The sequence below is a fragment of the Cyprinodon variegatus genome, unplaced genomic scaffold, assembly GCF_000732505.1.
Source record: "Cyprinodon variegatus isolate N-32 unplaced genomic scaffold, C_variegatus-1.0 Scaffold716, whole genome shotgun sequence".
In the NCBI taxonomy this organism is placed as follows: domain Eukaryota; kingdom Metazoa; phylum Chordata; class Actinopteri; order Cyprinodontiformes; family Cyprinodontidae; genus Cyprinodon; species Cyprinodon variegatus.
Genome location: NW_015151169.1, coordinates 340,950 through 360,931, shown reverse-complemented (window position 1 = coordinate 360,931; position 19,982 = coordinate 340,950). Strand labels below are relative to the sequence as shown.

The 19,982-nt window shown below is 37.0% G+C and overlaps 1 protein-coding gene across 3 annotated transcripts; it reads left to right on the top strand.

The window, feature by feature from the left end:
- The first annotated feature begins 2,334 nt into the window (after nucleotides 1-2,334).
- LOC107097710 (ras association domain-containing protein 8-like) lies at nucleotides 2,335-9,699 on the top strand. Of its 3 annotated transcripts, none has more exons than XM_015394967.1 (6): nucleotides 2,335-2,472; nucleotides 3,791-3,906; nucleotides 4,544-5,191; nucleotides 5,277-5,545; nucleotides 9,331-9,507; nucleotides 9,688-9,699. In XM_015394967.1, exons 2-5 carry the CDS (start codon nucleotides 3,804-3,806, stop codon nucleotides 9,484-9,486), a joined length of 1,176 nt encoding a protein of 391 aa, XP_015250453.1. In that variant the 5' UTR covers nucleotides 2,335-2,472; nucleotides 3,791-3,803; the 3' UTR covers nucleotides 9,487-9,507; nucleotides 9,688-9,699. The 3 variants fall into 3 exon arrangements, with proteins under 3 accessions (XP_015250453.1, XP_015250454.1, XP_015250452.1); XM_015394968.1 differs by having other exon boundaries at nucleotides 2,417-2,472; nucleotides 3,788-3,906; nucleotides 5,277-5,539; XM_015394966.1 differs by having other exon boundaries at nucleotides 2,417-2,472; nucleotides 3,788-3,906.
- The last annotated feature ends 10,283 nt before the right edge of the window (nucleotides 9,700-19,982 follow it).

Sequence of the window (19,982 nt, the reverse complement as noted above, 5' to 3'; positions counted from 1 at the left end):
GGTTTAAAGCTTATTGGCTGTGTCGCAGGTGGAACAAGGAGTTTCTTCAGTTGTTTTTCCGCCTAGGCCTCATTAACTTTGTTTTTTATCAGTTCTTTGTTTCATCACAGCAGGTCATGATATTTTAACCTACTTTATGTTGCCAGAGGTTCAGTTGTAGTGGATTCTTGATTCTAAAGGGCTGACATTTATCAAGGTTAGATGTGGTTACTCATGTTCAATTAAAAAAAAAAAACTATAAGGGGCAATTAGCATTTTATTTAAAAAAAAAAAAAGAAAGGCTAGGTGGTTTAGACAGTTATTTCTCTTGATAAACAGTTAGGTTGAGACCAGCCTTTTATTAAACAAGTTAATTTGTCAAAAAAAAAAAGTTAGATGATCTGAAAAACAATGGAAAAAGGTAAACAAAGAAAAAATTTACATAAAAGCATTTTTTTTTTACCACTGTACCTCAAAAACTTATCTTGTTTCTGTTTTGTCTCAAATGTAGAGTTTTCCCCTGTATTCCGCTGCATATTCCAATTTTCCTCAAACTAATGCTTCATACCTGTAATAAATTAATTTTTTACATATTCATAACATTCATCAAAGCATTGTATGTGTTGCATATTATAATTTCCAACAGAAGTGTGTACCTTTGCTTTCCATCAATATAAGTGAAAGCTATCCAGTACATACCTTAAACATTAATGAAGTCAGACTTTTTTCCTACTGAGTTTTAAAAAAAAAATAGTAACTGTTTTCTTACAGTTCTATGTGTTTCTCAATTTTTTTTTCTCAAAAAATTAAAAACAGAGTGGCATTCTTCCATGTCAAATTCCATCTTTTCTGGTAGTATTAAATCTTATCCAGAGGAACCAGCAACCTTCAGAGGTTGCCTCTTTAGTTAATGGAGTTCATCTGTGATCAATCAAGAGTTGGTTTAAATACAGGTGTTCTCTGTTTGGCTTAAGGTCAGTTGAGAAGATTAGTGTACATAAATAGAATAAGGCCAAAAAACACTGCAGGTTAAGAATAATGCTGTGGAGAAATTTAAATAATTCCTAAAAAGAGAAATAAAGTGCTTTAACATTTTTAACATTTCACATTAGCAATGTTAATTTCATCATCTGAAAATAGAAAAAGCATGCGCTGACTGCAGAAATACAAATGTGCAGCAATCTACTTGAACTGACTGGTCAGTCAGGAACGGCTTTCATTAGAGAAGCAGAGAGGAGGCTCATCATAACTCCGTAGGACCTGCAGAAATCCACATCTCATACTGGAGCATTTGTATACAAGATAATATTAAGTTGTGCATATTTTGAATTTATCCTTGATGGAACAGTAGCAGTAATAATTTGTTAAAGGAAAACCAGGTATCAAATTATTACAGAAACTAGCCAGTATTGTTGGCAGATGAATAGAGCTAAACAAGTGTTTTGATAAGTTTTTATTATTCATTGAAATCCAATCATACTGAGTCTGAGAATTTATGCAGGATTTTGGCGAATTTTTGAAAAGATCTGCCCCGTTACTAAAAAAAATAATGCACATGCTCAACCCTGTACCCACTCTGACTGTATGAAAAGGGCTTTATAAATAAAGTTTTGAGCTTTTTCTGTGATTGTACATGAGGAGCACCAGAAGATGATGAATGACTAGTTTTAGGTTTGTACTGCAAACTATCTGTGACCCCAACATAAAGGAGTCCTGCAGCATGATTTAAAGATCAGGCACCAAACTGATGGTATCTCACTGCTAAGTGTTTCAGTAGCATTACGGCCCTAACATCCCTGTTAGGATCTGCTGTCTGTGTTTGTCTCTGGTTCAGAGTCGGAGGAATCTTTCCTGAGTTGTTGACTCATTTAAACACAAACACTTAGACTCAAACACGGCCTGGAATGCTGCAGATCTGGAGACAGACCGGTTGGCAGCAGGAGACACTCCCGGTTTTCCTTCAGTGGGACGAGCCAAAGGGCTGCGTCACAGTGACATCACTGACCCCAGGAACAGAGGATGGCTTTAAAACAGCAACAGGTTCATCCTGCAGCAGGTCATTCAAATATACCCCAGTTAGAGATAATAGGAGAAAAGTGATAGCATTTTATAGCAGAGGCACAAAGTTGCTTTTTTCTGTTTTCAGGTTAGCAGTTTAATGAAGAACTAAATATGACATAAGATCAGAGATCAAAACTGGTCAAATTAAACCCTTAATCCACTAAATGTTGGGAAAACAAGATCTATCTGTTGAGATGGAAGTAGAAAACGGTTGTAAAATAAAGCAGTAAAAGTGTTATTATCACCCAGCAGCTTCAGGGTGACATCAGTCAGATGCAGAGCAGCCAGATGAGCTGCATTCCTCAGCTTCACTCCTCCTCCTTCCTCCTGGGTGAAGTTTGTGTCTAAAGGTGTTTCAGTCACTTTAATTCAGCCATCCGACCAACCTGAGCTCAGAACCTGAGTGAACCAACGAGAAGTTTGAACAAAAAGGTGAGTGTTTCCTCTAAGTTTCTCATTTCCTAATCAGAATTAGGCCAAAAATTATGTCCTAATTGTCCTAAAGATTATTACTGGTTTTTTTCCCTCACAGATCTAAACTGTTCATACTGAGGGTGTGTTTTTAGTGCAGTGATAGAATAATCACTCAAACATTACTTTCTATATTTTTATATTATATTTTATATTTAAAATGAAAAACATTTCTGGACTAGATAATTTTTTTTAAATAATTAAACTAATCATGTGTTTGATTTAGAGAAATATTTCAAAAATGTGCAAAAAAATAAATGTGAAGTAACATTTTATTTTGAATTAAGTAGTTTCCAGTGAAAAAAAGAATTTACTTGATGTAAAATGTTTTCTATTCTGTGGACTAAACTAAAAAGATGCTAAATATACCTGAAAAAAACAAAAATAACTGATGTAAAACAATAAAGTTTAAATGAACAGAAAAAGAATAAAAACTTTAGTGTTTTATCATGTTGCTGATATAATAATAGAAGCTGAAAAACTTTGAAAATCACAAAACCTTTTTATGAAATGTCCCAATTTTTAAGCTCATTGGAAATTATTAAATGTTGTTGATGGGCTGAAAATATTTCACTGAGCATGAATATCTGTTCTCGTAGTAAAGTGAGAATATAAATATTTTAGTGTAAAAGAAGCAACAGTATTGATTTGGAGGTGAAACTGATACTGATGTGAAGCAGAATAAACAGAGAGTGGAGGAATGTGAGGGTGGAGTCGGGGTCCTGCAGGAATGTCGGCGTGTTCTGCAGCATTCCTGCTTTCAGCAGAAACCTGCGAAGCTGCAAACATGTGACTTCAGCATGGATACTTCCCACGACTTGATGTGTTTGCTAAACATTAGTTTAGATTTAAATCATTGTGTTTAAAATAGTAGATTTAAGGCTTATATTGTATTAAATTGGGCTGTTTATAAAACTAAGAAGATACATTTTATAAATCTTCTCCATAAATTTCGTGTTCATCTCCTTCCTGTTGATAAAAAGAAATGATCTGCAAAGAAAACACTCTAATTTTAACAAAAAACTAGCTCTCATTTACTCCTCTGACATTCAGTCATCTGAATGAATAATTTTTTTATTTGGAGATGATTTTAGAGCAAAAAAAGTATCAGAACTGCCATTTATTTACCTTAAACAATATTATTGACAATACGTTTTATAACAAAGCAAAACGTAGGAATGAACACAGGAAATGTTTTTTCTGTTCTGTGTTTTTCTCTTTAACCTGTAAATTAATTAAACTGAGTAACTAAGCTTGTTCCTGTCATGTCCTCTTGCAGATCACAGTCACAGATGGAGTTGAAGGTCTGGGTGGACGGGGTCATCAGGGTGGTCTGTGGTCTCTCGCTGAACACTCCCTGTCATGACGTCGTCATCTCGCTTGCACAGGCCATCGGTACGTCGTTCCACCTGCAGATTTCCAATTAGTGGGGAGAAATAGAGAACGAGCTCAGGCTTCCCTATATAAAAGCATCAGAGGAGTTAATTTTACTATAAACAACTTAGAGTATTTATTATAGAAGAGAACTGATTTCAATATAAAGTAAGTTTCACGGTAAAATAAGGAGGTGAGGAGAGTTTTTGAACAAATGTGCAGCTTTTCCTATTTGTGTAATGATTAAATTGTAAGTTTTAATTCCTATAAAATGTGAACTTAAAGTAGCAGATAGAAATAAACAGAAGGGGGAAGAGGAAGGAGCCCTGATGATCACCTCTGAAATGTTTTAACTAATTTAAACCAGACATTCATTAAGTGATAGTTTTTTGTCTCTTTGGGAGGATATTAAGAGAACAAGGCATAGAAGGTATAACATAGTCAAAAAAATAGGAAAAGCAATAAGAGGAGGGGAATTTCTTTAACTTTTAACAATAAGAACCATTTCTTATGTAACTAACAGTTATATAAGAACCTCAGAAAAAAGCTATTTTATGTTTTCTGCCCTTTATTTATTTTTTTGCTGTTGTTGCTTAAATCAAAAAGATTAAATCAAAATTTTCTGAAAATGTTTCATGTTTGCATTCTGCCCATGCAGGCCAGACGGGTCGATATGTTCTGATCAGGAAGTTCCGAGGGTTGGAGCGCCCCCTGGGTGCCCATGACTGCCCCATGAAGCTGCTGGCTCAGATGGGTCAGCTGGCTGCAGAGGTCCACTTCATCCTGAGGAGGACCGGTCCCAGCCACAGCGAAGGTCCACATAAATCCTCCAAAGACAGTCTTCCTCCGCTGGTGGAGCCCTCAGAACCAGAACTAATGAAGTATAACGGTCCTCAGAAAGCTCTCTCCTTCAATCTGGGTCCCTCGACTCTTCCCAGGAGGAACAAACCCAGCAGGAACTGGTCTCCAACTCTGGGGGAATCAGCAGAAGAGCGGCCATCTCGTGGTTCATTCAAAGATCATTCTGCAAAGAAAAATCCCTCTGATCCTCAGAAAGAGGAGATGTTCAGACAAATCCTGCAGCAGCAGAATTTGCTGCATGACCTGGAGGCTCAGATTGAAGCTCTGGAGAAGGAAACAGGACTTTTGGACCAGAGGGTCACATCCTCTTCACTTCCAGATCCAATACCAGACCTAACGGAGGACCTGCAGGAGCTGGAATTTCAACTGAAGCAGTACGAGGTGGAGCTGATTTATGGAGAAAACTGGGAGAAGGAGCTGAAGGTGGAAATGGAACGAGAACAAGGTAGGAGTTCAAACATGGCTTTGTTTTTATGTTGAACGTTTCTATCCTCTAAGCCTCCTAAAACCAGACAACCTGCATCCTACAGAGATGCAGAGACGTCTCGAACAGATCCACTCATCCATAGATGACCAGAGTTACGAGATCAAGGTGCTCCAGACCCGCTATGAGCATCTGGAGCAGGACTTAGATCACGGAATCCAGGCGCACAGTTCAAATGAGGAGGTCCAGCAGACCGATGAGGCCCTGAGGTCACTGACAGAGGAGCTCCACAACCGGCTGCAGCTTGGAGAAGATCTGGACGCAGCGTTAGCAGAGACGCAGTGGGAGCTGCAGACTGCAGAAGAAAGGGTAAAGGTATACCTCATTATCCACCATTCTGGCTGAGGGAGAAGGAAACCAGACCAGGAACATCAATTAAACTGCTGCTCAGCCGAGCTGCAGCTGGTTTGTCTTCCTGCTCAAAGCCTGGCTGTGATTGGCTGATGTCTGGATGCTGCTTCTGGTTTACAGACTAAAAAAAGCTGCACCACCTAAACATAGTGTCTAAACTGTCGATTAAAATCCAAACTTATCCCAACTTCTCCTGATGGAGCGTTTGGATTCAGCTCACGCCTGGTTTGCACATTAAGATTTCTAAATAATATGAAACAGACGGTGACCGAATGACAGAGCCAGTATTAAACAGCCAGTGGTTTAAGGCTGAGGCAGGGTCTAAAATGCAGAGACAGCAGAGCTAAATATGTGATGTTTTAGATGAAGCTGCTAAGCAGGAGGAAAAGAGGAAGATCCATTAACCTGCAGAACCTTAATTGATCTTTTTGGTTTCATTAAGTCATTATGTCTGAGTGAAGGAAGTCTGTTTGTTTCAACATAAAAATATTTAACAACACGTTTGCTTCACTTCAGTCAGCAGATAATAACTCCTCTAGAATGAGTTTAAAGATGATAGTTAAACTTTTAATTATAGAGCAATTTACATTCATAATGAGTTCAATGCAATGAGAAAACAAACAACAATAAAACTTGATGAGTTAAACAAAATACAGACATCAGGAAAAAAATAACAAAGGAGACAAATGTAAACGAGTCAAACATCATCATTAGTGTAAAACCTCAATCTTTAGAGTATGGGAAACAAATAAATACATTTAATATAACTTTAATAATGTTTAGGTTCAATAGATTAAATATATAAACTTTAATTTTTTTTATATATAAAATTAAAATATGTTTAATAAATTCAATCAAATCACAATTAAACTGAAAGTCTGGATACAAATAAAAAGTATAATAATTGCATTGGAGGTCAGTTGGAATTTTTTTTACATAATCTTAATTTTTAGAAAACATCTTTAATAAAATATCTTACATTTGCTTTTAAACAATAATAAGAACAAACCTAAGCTTTTTGTCATGCTGCATGGTGTAAATATTTTATTCAGGATAAAAAAAAACTGATGCTGTCAGCAGATATGAAGGTAAACATATAAAACAATGATTCTAGTTTTATTTTATATATTTAGATTCTTCAGAGCAGCTGATGATCCTGTTGGATAGGAGGATTTTCTTCAATGAGAAGGTCTGATAATTGTCCCCTTTTAACATGTACTTAAAAAAGTGACATAAATCCACTTTGTTCATCACGCAGAGCTTTTCAGTTCAAAATATTCTTTAACACGTCGAACATTTAAATGACAGATGATGAACAAACAGGAATAAAAGTCACAGAGAGGCTGAGAAACCTGAAAACAAGACAAACCGGAACGAACAAAGGAGCAGGATTTACCAAAGACAGCGAGGAGATTAGACTGAGGAAGAAAACAGACAGATCATGATATCAACACTCAGCCTAAAGCAGAAGAGAAATATTTCAATAGTTTCAGCTGAAACTGAGGAGCAGAGCTGAAAAGGAAGTATCAGATTCAGACGTCCAAAGGATCTAAAATTAGTCATTAGTTAAACCTTTTGGAGATATTTCTATTTAAACATTCTGAACCCAGATTTAATCTGTTATTCAGTTTGTTGATGTTCAGATATGAACAGATATAGTTTATGTTCAGTTTATGTCTTGTTTAAACTACGTGAACCAAGTGATATATTAAATTTCATAACTTTAGGCTTGGTAATAGATGCTTCTTCAACAGATACTGTTGGTTTTCTATCATGCAGTCCTATGAAGAAGATCCAATAAAAAAATAGTTTGTCTAAATCTACAGTAAGTCCACATGGCTGAAAAACTGTATTAAAAAGGAAGTTAGAATCCACAGCTAACTATATTGAGACTCGGGCCAGTTTAAAGCATCTGTCGTTTTATTAAATAAAAAATTCTTTATGAGTTCTTCTGTCCAGGACAGATGCAGCCTCAACATGCAGCCACAAGAAAAAGGAAATGTTATGCTAATGTGTTCAACAAACAATAATTTTAGATGAGACCGTGGATCTCATTAACACAGCAGCTATAATACCTGCAGCAGCAACATTATGCAGCTTTGCTCTATTTGTTAAACTAGCCTTAGAAATCAGAACCAGAGCTGCAGCTTATTCTAAATTTAGGATTTTGTGTTCATGTTTCTTTCCATGGAAGAATTGATGTTACGTAAAAGGAAAAAAGTCAAAGGACATTTAACTAATTAAAGGCCTGATGTGGAGTTATTATCTGGGATGTTGTCATTGATTAACAAAAGACAGACAGTTCAGGAGGTAAACTCACATAAAGCTGTTCTATTTATAATAGCGAAACACACTAATAATGTTATTTCGCTGAACTGTAAGTTAAAGAACATTTTAGAAGGTTTATCATTCAGTCTCAGACACTTCAGGTTAATTTAAACAGGAAATAATTTACTGAAATATTTCTCTGCCTTCTTCAGCTGATTGTGGGGAATCTAGATTCAGGTTTTTCTGTTCAGTGAACGAGGAACAAATGAACAACAATAAAAAGAGGATGAGAAAGTGATTCAGTCAGGCTGCTCTTTGATGCCACTATTAAGCTAACTTTACTTTTTATCTTCTTTTTTTTTTCTAACTCCCCAGCAGTAGATCAGAGGATGTTACAAGCAGGGGCAGATCTATAGGGGTGACCAGGGGGGCCATATCCCCTTATTGGCCACTCCTACCAGGTTATTTAATTTGATGTCCTTGGAACAAGCAGTTCTTCGCTTAGCCTGATGGTGGCAGCAGCGATACCATCATGGGGAATTTCCTACAGTACTTCAACTTTTACAACTTTGGTTTAGTAACCAAAAACTGGATGCAAAAATGCAACAATAAATCATTCACAACAATATGCTACAAATAAAGAGGATTAATACAGAAAAACAACATTGCTCAACCCTTTTACTATATTTATATATATTATGTAGAACCATAAATTTGTTTAAACAAAACCTCTGTATAAATATAAGGAGATAGCTTTATCAGCGAGGAAAGCAGGAATAAAAATCTGGTCTGTCTTCAGTGATTTGTTTGGAAAATCTAGATGTTGATCTATATTTTGATCAGTATAGATTGACCATAAGATGTTTTTGGTGCCTGTCAGTTTTTAGCCACCCCTCAGTGCACGTTGTCCTCTGCCTGACCATCGCTATCAACATTTTCTTGAACCACCACTGACTACAAGGTGCCTAGTTTGAATCCCACAGACTGTCACATGTCAGTCATTTTTGAGAAATAAGCTTAACCAGAGCTGCTAGAGGCTCGTTGGCTCACCAGAACTATTGACCTCTGTTTAGTTCCATTCTTTTGTGTCTTGCACCTTTGAAAAATACCGGCCCCACCCTGGACCAGCTCCCCCCTCATAAATGCTGTAAAATTCCTGGATGTTTCACCTGCTCAGATCTTTACCTGTAGGATGAGGCATGTCTACCGAATTATAAATTTTTTTCATACACTGAAAAAAAAACATCCATTTTTGGCATTTACTTAATAATGTCTAGTTACTTTAACACAATTGTTTCATTTTAGCAGGGTGGGACATAAAATAATTGTGTTAAGGTAACTAAAAATGGTAAATGCCCAAAGCGGTTGGGTTATTTTTTCAGTGTAGACTTTATAGCAACATGAGAGTGCCTTTGAGGTGGTTAATAAGGGTCCAGAGACGGTCCTTCCTAATAAACCTTTGGTTCCTCTGATGTTTTTAGGACAGAATGGAGATGATCGATGGGCTGAACAAGGAGCTGAGGCAGTGTGACCTGCAGCAGTTCATCAAGCAGGCCGGGGTAAACCCGTACTCTGATCAGGGGAACTCTGTGTCCGTTAATGAAGTCTACCTCAGCAAAGCTCGAATCAGGAAATAGGAGAAGCCAGAGAATTAGCAGGTTTGTCATAAACAGGTCTAAATGATTTAATTATACAGCAGTTGTTTATTTATCCAACATGTTTTACTCTCTATAAAACAATTTTGGTCACAGAGCAGAAACATGTATTTATTTAATTTCATTTGAAAAGAGGAATCTACATAAGAAGCTCACACTGATATGTTTTGGTTTCTGCTGCAGGAAACAGATGAAGGAAAAAAGCCTTGAAGTCGTGTGAAGATACATCTCTATGTGTGTTTGTGTGTGAACATCATTACTGCTGGAAACGTGGGAAAATGAAGTCTGTTATTTAATGAACTACCTGAAGTGTGTACAGTTCTATGATCTGTAATGTAGCTTTTTATATGTAAAAATAAAGTTTTTCTATTCAATCTCTTAAATAAAGTTCCAGCAGTTCACCTTTCTTCCACCAGAGGCCGCCAAAGGCTAACGGCAAAATAATCCCAGCATTTTACCATCATGTCCATGTTATAAGAAGTATGAATATTACAGTTTATCTGTGATTAACAACCTGACAGACTGTAGTTTAGCACACCACTTATTTATATTAACTCCATATTGACATTATTTCACACAGAGATGTTTTCTTTTTTGCACAGTTATTTATTTTACCTCTTGCAGTCTTTTGATGCTTGGTAAAGGTGCAATCTGCAGGAACTGGCAAACAGAGTTTTCCAATAATGAAAAACAATTTTTTTTTTTAGATGATCTTGTTCAGAGAGAACGGGACATGGAGCACCTGCAGAGGAATGCGGCTTAATAGGAGGAACTGTGAGCTAATATGCTGAAGGATGAGAGGAGATTTACTTATTCAGAATTTCAAATATATGTGTACAAATATACATTACATAATTCAGGTTAAGTTATTCAGGGAATAATGTCAAGCAGCTGAGAAAGAAGGACTGCAGCAATACAAATGGTGGAAGACCATTAAATTAAGCTGGACTAAAAAAAAAAATCACCAAGAAACTTCTAAACTAAAAGGAAAAGAATAATTGAGATTAAAGAAAAATAAATTCCAATAAAAGAACATAACATAAGAATAAATTAAGAAACTAAAAACATAGAAATGAACTGAGAAGGCAAAACCCTAAAGGTCATCGTGGCAGAGCAGAGCAGCAGTGTGGTCACAGGAGATCCTTCCTCCTCCATCAATCGAACTGGAAAACAACCTCCAGTGACAGAGGCTCCTGGGATGGTTGTTGATACAGTAGGGTCCCCTGACACCTCCCCCTGTGCACCAAGAAATAAACTGATGGCCTTCTAGTGTCATTATCAACGGTGTCCCAATTAACTTGCTCATTTCTGATGCAATTGAATTGGCCATTGCGATATTGAGTTCATGTGATATTATTAGGAATCATGGCAGCTGTTATTAGTTATTTTATTCTGCTTTCAGAGGTTTTAGATCATGTTTTATTTGTAGTAGGGAAAATATTTGAGGCACTTAATGTAACGGCTGAGGCTACTAGTTCTGCAGAAGGGGTCTTAAAAGCTGTAAAACAAAAAAACCCTCAATCATGGATGTGCGTTTAGTTTTTTTTGTTTTTTTTTACAGCCTTAAGGACCCCTTACATTCCCAATAAAAAAGTTCTCTGCAGTAAGGAAAATGTCTCACTGTAGAAAAAAAATCTCAGTCCGGAGTTTTGCAGCATCGTTCGCACATGGAGCCTCTCCCCTTCCCCCCAGGATTCCTTCTGAAACGGAGTCTTGATGGACAGTGAGGTATGACTGGGATCACTGTCCTGTTCAAAGAAAAGCAGAACATATCCCACCAGGATTGTCTAAGAGTTAAAGCAACCATCTACTCCTTAAGCTGCAGGTTTCCAGTCCTGGAGGAAGCAGAGTAGCCCCAGAGCATCTCCTATCAGCATAAGGACCATTCTTCCATCTCCAGATAAACCACTTGTTAAAGGAAAACTCTGTGTTTACACCTTGAAGCTTTCTCTCTGTGGTTCGTTTTCCTGAAAAGAGATCACTTGGGACAAACTCTTTACATCACACTTCATAATACATATATGTATTAAATAACCATGAGGCACAACAACAGGTTCTGATAGAAATTGTAATCTCACTCAGATCAGAGAAGTTGCTTAGAGTTACAGAAGGCAGCTGCTTACCAACCGGGCTCACCTCTCGGGAAGTGGACCCGATTATCAGTTAAAAAAGTATTTTATACATCTCCAGTCTGCCACAGCATCACATCATTACATCACACACGCTTGCAAATGAGTAGACATCCATTGCTCCAGCCTTATCGAAATATTACATTTTGTTCTTAGCTAAAGGACACCGCTCTCATTCCATTCCCAAATCTTTGCCACAAACAGAATGAAGATCATAACTGTATATCTGGACAGAGGAACCGTCCTAATTAGATAAACAATTGGAGGAAACATCAGTTCTGACAGGCAAATGGCAGGTAATATCAAAGTGAAATAAACTCACACATAATAAATGATAATTATCCTAACACAATGATCCATCATCTCTAAAAGCTTTGACTCATTGCTCCACAGAAGCTGCCCTTTGGATCAGTGGATATGTGCAGAATACCAGATACTTGTCCTTCTTTTGAAGCTGAAACATCAGACTCTGCTGCCACCAAGTCTCCCTGCAGGTTTATTGCACTCAGCTGAGTGTTTCTGCCTCTTCACAAATCTGTTGAGAGCTTCCTCTTTCTGTCACTAGATGGCGCAGCTAATCTCACTTTAATTTGTAACAAGCTTCCAGTTGTATCTACAGAATGAATGACTTTGACTGTTGTTTCGGGTTTTTTTATGCAGTAATCACTTCTCACATTTCTCTAGATTCTGTCCTATTTCTAACAGGCAATATTAACAGCTAAGAAATTAAATATCTCTAACCAATACAAATTGATTTTATTGTTTGTTGTTATTCAGGTGGTGCAATCTTGAGTTTAAACAGTCATTAAAGATTGAATTAAGTTTTTTTTTTAAATCATAAAATAAAGGATCATCTTCTGTCAGCTGTTGGCCTCACAGGCAGGTGATGGTAAATTACATCAGGCGTTAATGCAGTAAGTACAGCTGATGCCCTCAGATGACCCTGCTGATGTCTCTGTGTCAGACAGACCTAGAGTTTGAAACTCTAACCTGAAGCTGAGATAGATAAAATGGACGTATAATTTTAGCCCAGAGGGTTCGTTCTGAGGACAGCTATGAACTGGACCATGTGCTGTAATCTGCAGGTAACTGATTTACATGTAGGTGCCTGTTATCTGAATCCAATTGTTCCAAATTGGATCTGCTTAGCTTCCAGAGTGGACAGATCAGTGAGCAAGACTTTCGCTCTTTACTCTGTCCAAATCAAATTGTCCACCTTTCCGTCCAACTTTCTTGTCCTCCACAGAACAGAGACACCTTCTAAGCAGAGAGCAGAGCTCTGATTCAATGACCTTTCTGCCGTCAAAGAGCTTTGTTTGGACCACTGATACCTTCTACTCTTAGGATTATTACATGCTGGCGGATCACAGCCCCATCAACAGCTTTGTCTGTGCTTGGCAGGTGTAGAAAAGCTGCCACTGTGGGAGTGGACGGACACAGAGAGGCGGCAGAAAGATACAGGAGCTTCTCTTTGTGGTTCTCTGACTTCTCCAAAAGGATCAGGTGAGAACTTCACTTCCACAGAGAAAAGCTTCTGATGACTTTATCTGAGTTAGCAATGAAACTAGTGTGTAGTATCGGGCGGGGCCCCAATCCAGCACTAAAATGGTGGTATCAGTATCGGCGAGTACCAACAAATAGGGCCCTGATACCATTTAGAGAGCCAAAAGTTTATTCAACTATTGTCACCCAATTCAGGTAGGCAATAAAGAGTTCTCCTGAATTCACTTTGTATTAGTCTTTTTCCTTACACAAAAGTAGGCAGCAGCTTGACAAAGCCATGATGGCAATTATTTTACATCCAAATAGTCTGCAGTTCTTCATATATACACACACACATCAATTTCAAACAGATGGTATCGGTATCGGCCGATACTGCACAGCCAGGTATCGGGTATCAGTATCGGGGCCGAAAAATGGAATTGGCGCGACACTAAACGAAACTTTATCTGTCTGCCTCTGAGGAAGTCGGGTCTCTCGAGATTTTCTGATGGAAAAATTCTTATTATTGCAAAGACTTCATGGTTCAATACAATCTGAGAACTTTCTAAAGTAGAGAGCATAGGACCATATTTTCAGAAATTCTCCACTGTACCTAAATGTTTTTATATTCACGTTAGGCTGCACAGTGTAACAGTTTGTAGTACTGTTGCTTTACAGCAGGACAGTTCTGGGTTCGATTCCTGGTCCAGGATCTTTCTTCACTCCCTGTGCATGCGTGGGTTCTCTCTGGGTACTCCAGCTTCCTTTTACAGTCCAAAAACATGACTGGTATCTCTAAATTGTCCTTGGGTGTGTGCATGGCTGCATGTCTCTGTGTTGTTGAATCATAAATATTGATAAAATAAAATCCTATTTGAATGGCAGGAAATTTTGTTTTTAAATATTTATTTATCATATAGATAAAACTATTTATATGAAATTAAAAGAAATGTAATATTCTTTCTCTGGGACAGCATATGTCCAAAAGTCAGATTCTATTGATTAATCAGGGAACCAGGTCATTAGAGGACTCTCCTATTGCTAATGTTGCATCATACATTTATATTTATGTAGGCTGGGGAATAATCCATAAACTATTATTATATTATTATATCAAGGAAAGAATATTTCATTAATTGAGGCTTATTTTGTCAGATTCAAGAAACTATCAACCATTAAGCAATTTTTTTTTGACCAATTAATTTATTTAATTATTTATTAATTCTTAGGTTATTTCATGTTTCTGTTGTAAATTACTATTTTTTTGGCTTGATGTCATTTTTAAATCTTATTTTTCTTAATGATCATAAATCTGACGGACAAAATTTACTGAACTAAACGGTAGTAAACATCACTAGTGGAATTATTGAAATGAAAGTGGTAATAAAACAGATTTATCTAAATCACATTTCTCTACAGTGACACATCTGAAATTTTTTCCTCAGTTCAAAATCGTTTTTATTATATAATGAATGAGTAAAGCATCATTCTGTGCAGCTGTAGAGCAACGTGTTCCTGCTTTCTCTCATTAAATTCACCTTTAATGAAGCATAACTGCTATCAGATTGACAATAATGATCTTTAGATGAGCTGTCAGCAGATTTAACCTCTCCTACAGGGAAACGTTTTTTACTAAACCACACATGTCCATTATGTAACCCAGACAGCGGTGTACCTGACATGATGTGTACATTACACATAAGACTCAGCGTTCTGCAGGTATGATGAGTTATTAAGGCTTACCCATAAGCCCTGAGCCTAAATCTGCCTCAGCTCTGGGAGGAGGAAGAGGATGGTCCATGCAGGTTTATAAAGACAGCTGCAACCCGAGAGGACGAGGCGGAAAAAAGAGAGACTGCAAGAAGAAAGAAGACTCCTTCTTTGTCTTGCAGCTGCTTTTTAACTTCTGTGCAAACAGAGATTTCTGTGACGCCCCCACAGAAACGAGTAAGTGGATTTTGATTTTATCCAATTTAAATGTACTTTTTAAATTTAAATAAGTGAAACTGTTACATATCAAATAAATCGGCATTTATCATAAATAAGGGAGGAAAACAGTAGACGCCTTTTGATTATTTTGGTAAATATAAAGTAACACAGGTGTAAACATGGGGAAACATGAATGCATAGTACAGAAATACCAGCAGCAGCATCAAGGATTTATCTGCATGTATTTTAAAAAGGAGCTAAAATAAAGTGAGCTAATCTTTCATATTTTTTTCAGATGCATTCATAGTTTATACCCTGCAAAAATAAAACATATGTGAGGTAATGTTTCTTAAGATAAGTGTATTGTCCCATTGATTTTTCAAATTGCCATTTGGAATAATTATTGTCTTATATCAACAACATAAATGCTCACTCACCTGGCAGAGCATCTTATTAACCTGCTTAACTTGGGGCTAAATACACTTATTTTTAAAAAGGTTTACGTATTTACAGATCTGTTTTTGCAGAATTTAACTTGTTGCATTTTGTGTTTTTGTGATACAGAGTCTGTAAAATGAGTTCAGCAGCAGCAGCAGAGGGAACCAAGCCGTCTCTGCCAGAGATGGAGCAGAAGGACAGCAGGCAGTTCAAGAGCAAAGCTCCCAAACGAGGACAGAAGGGGTGAGTCCAGTTTCTCTCTCCTCAGACAGGAAGAGATTTAAACCAGCAGCAGAATAAATATATTTCTGTCTCTCTGAAACAGAGTGAACAACCATGACTCAGCATTGGAGGATCTTGATGGTGAGTTTAATGGAAATATAAGACGGCACCAAAGGATTTAGACGTTTCTATGAAACATTGAACTGGTTTGTCTGCCTGTAGATTCTGCAGTGGTCTGTCCCTGGGAGGAGTTTGGAGAAGTGGAGCTGAGCAAATTGGCTCAGTTTGGAATAGTTTAAAGTTCTGAGATGAACCGAACCGAGCCGCGCTGTTGAAGAGTTCCTGAGGATAAAGAGTCGAGCTTCACGCAGCAGAAACATCAAAGCTTCAGTTGAATGAAAATAAATTGCCATCATGCATTGATGCAATTTTATAGAAAACAATTGATAATCATGTTACTCTGTGACAAAATAGAAACTTGAACAGACAAGCCTCAACAGTTCTTGAGCTTTGCTGCACCTGCGTACAAAGAAAACGTTCATATGTTAAGTATTATAATCTCTCTACAGGGAACATTAAAATATTTTACTGTGATAAAAAAGAGAAAAACTACCTTTAATTTTCCTATGTAATCTTCTTTATTTAAATCAGGTGTATATTAAAAGAAGGACTGTTTGTTCAGGTCTGCTAGTGTGAATAAAGTTCTTTTAATCAATTTGGTTTGTTTCCTGTTTCATAGTTTCTGTCTACAAAGTGTTAAACATAGGCTCTGTGTATGCACCTGGAAGCTCTGTCTCTACGGTTCATTTTCCTGAAAAGAGATCACTCGGCAAAAACTCTTTAAATAACACTTTATAACTCATATGTATTAAATAACCAGGAGATATGAAAACAGATTCTGATATAAATTGTAATCTTATTTAGATCGAGAAGTTGCTTAGAATTTACAGAAGGCAGCTGCTCACCTCTCATCTCCAGTCTGCCACATCATCACATTTTACTTCATTCACGTTAGCAGATCAGAATCTGAATCAGAAATACTGAATAGACATCCATGGCTCCAGCCTTATTAAAATATTATACGTCATCATTGACAATTATGCTAACTTAAGCATATGGATTACTACATGCATGATGTACATCTATATAAAAGGATCACACAGTCGCTGACTGTTTTTACTTCTTGTAAACATTTCAAAAGAAAAGAACATTTCAAATGATTAAAGCAGATCTTTGGGGTTGTATAGATTTTTATGCAAATTTCATTGTTGGTTGGAGATTTTTTTTCTTTTTAAAACTTAATCACTAAACATTTAACACAGAGGTCTAAAAGTCCCGCTCCCAGCCTATAATGTTATCAGGAAAGTGGAGAAATGTTAAATATAAATGTCTGAAGGACTAAATCTGTCCCAAATGGCAAACAAGGTCTGTCAGGTTACCAGAAGAAAGAAGGAAAACAGATTCTGGATGATGCGATCAGACATTAAGCAACAGGATAACATGCAAATAATGCACCTCTGCAATGGAGATGATCTGCAAATGTAGCTAAGATATAACAGGAAAATTGAGGCTTAATTCTAACATTAATGGTTAATCTTTTTTCTATTGTCTATTGAAATACCTCTCAGGTGGCAACAGTTGGTTTGATGAACAGAAAACAGCAGCAATCCAGCTACATTCTTCGTCTTTTCCAACAATAGCATGATCTATGCTCTAAATATTCTAAATCCATTAACTTTATCTATACAGCAATGCTAAGCAACCAAACCTGTCACATTGCAAATATAAAAAATAAGATAGAAAAAAACTGTAAAAACTAAGATTCATTTGCAAAGAAAATATGTACAAATATAAAAATAAAACACTTGAAGTCAAATGATGACAATGATTCTGTTCCAATCTGCACTGAGAACCATCTCTGCAGCATTTTGTGTGGAATGAAAGACTTTCGGGGAAACACTCAGCCATGGTTGGAGTGCAGTAGTCAAGTATGAATTCAATTTAATAATCTATATAGCATAAACTTACAATGCATGTCATCTCAAGGTATTTCACATGGAAAATTGAATTAAAACAGACTGACTGATAAGTGAAAAGCTTAGGAAGTTGCAGGGAGAACAGGCCAGTGAACTATGCAGTGAAATTGTGAGAATAATGTCTGAAGGACTAAATCTGTCCCAGATGTCAAACAAGGTCCATCAGGTTACTAGAATAAAGAAGGAACACAGGACAACATGAAAACAATGCACCTATGCAATGGAGATGAACTGCAAATGTAGCTAAGATAAAACAGGGAAGTTGAGGCCATAATCCAACAATGAGCAAAAAAACCAACCAGTCAGCTTAAATACTGAGGGAAGAGTGGAGAATGACAGAGAATGTAGTTGGAAGCTATTTAAAATTCTGCTGATCATAACCAGATTAAGAGATAAAACGATCTGTCCATAAGTAGAAATATCAATATAATGGAAAACATCCTGCTAAAGAACTAATAGAGCTAAGTTGACTTGTAGCCTTTACTGTTGAATATAAAATTCAGATAAATGAAAGAGTTATAGAAATTCTGCTCTAATACTACATTTACACCACACGCGATTGAGACAGCAGAAGTTGCTGCATGGTTTAAATTCAGTGGTTGAATTGCATTGAAGAAGGACACCTCCAGACTGGACAAAGTGGTGAGGGGAGCCGGCTGTCGGGTTCATAAAATGTAAGTTTTTTGAAAAAGGAAGAGCTGAAATACACAATTATGGATACAAATATTTCTGCAGAAAGGAGAGACAGTTGAACCCCAGACTCAAACACACTGTCTCCCACTGGACCTCCTCCGCAGAGCATTTCATTAACAGAACATGAAGCATGGTTACAAACAGAGTATTGTTCTGACAGAACAATTGATCAGTTCATGAAGACAGAATGCTCCATCAGAATGACAAGGCAGGATGGTCCTGACTGAATCATGAGACAGGAGTGGAGCATCCCCTTGCACAAATGTTTCATAAGCACACATTCATTTTATAATCATCACTGAATAAACCTAACAGCGGCTCTTAGACATCTTATGCAAAACAAATTACCTATTGTCACTCATATGCGATATTCTGCTCCCTTACTGTGCAATAACACATTCCTACTACTGTGTAATTTTTTACTTATTTATAAGGTCAGGTCATCTCAACTACTGTGTAGACTTCCCCTAGCTCTGTACTGTGCACATATTTTATATCTAAAGGAAACATATTCCAGGAAATTACAACTCTTTTATGCTGTATACTGCATACACTCTTTTTATACTGTCTGTTGTATTTTTATCTTAAATTGGCATCTTGCTTTAACTCTGCCCTTTGTACTTCTATGCTCTACTCTAAGTTACTGGAACCAGAATTTCCCTGAAGGAGTAATCCTAAGGGATAAATAAAGTTGAGTCTAAATCTATCAAGGGGCATCAAAAGGTCTCAAGCAGCAGGAGTGGTGCATCTTGACGCATCTTATCACACTTATCAATAATTTCTGTCTCCAGAGGAATTGACTTTAAATGCAATGAACCTATTATAACCCTTTTCAGGTCAAAAAGCAGCAACTGTTAAATGACTGACTTTTTATTGTAATCTCATTTATAGTCAGAAAATACTAGAAAGACGTAGTGCAGTTGAATTCATATATGACACAATTAATCCTATTACGTCTCCTTATGTGACATATTGCATCATTCTGTCTGTGATGCTGTTCATACGCACCAGTAAAGCTCAGCAGGTGATTTAGCACAGGTGTCGGAAAGAGGATGAGAATGCGATAACACCTCTGCGTTCGCTGCAAGGTAATGCATCGGGATGTTATGAACACATACATGTATCTGCACATGCTGTGGAAAGGTCGAGAGGCTGATTCAGCCCCTGGAGATTTGAACATCATCCTTGTTATGCAAGCTTTTATCATCTCTGTGACTCATCCTGTTATCCCGGAACAGACCAACCAGTCAGCTACTCATGTGTCAGCTGTATCTCCTTTTATTTTAGTCAGGAAAACTTAGACGGCTGCAAGAGAAAATGTTACAAAATAAGTCTTCTTTATAAAAATAAAATTAAACCAACTAGATTTTGTGTTGATTTTGTGTCAATGTCTTTATTTTAGATGCAAATTGTTTGGGATTAGAATGGAACACAACAAAAGGCTCCCAGGTATTATGAATTAACAAGGCTTAGTCATAAGACCTAATCCACCCCAAAGCTGAGAGGAAGCTAATCCCTGAAGGTGTATAAAGGCAGACGTTTGGATGAG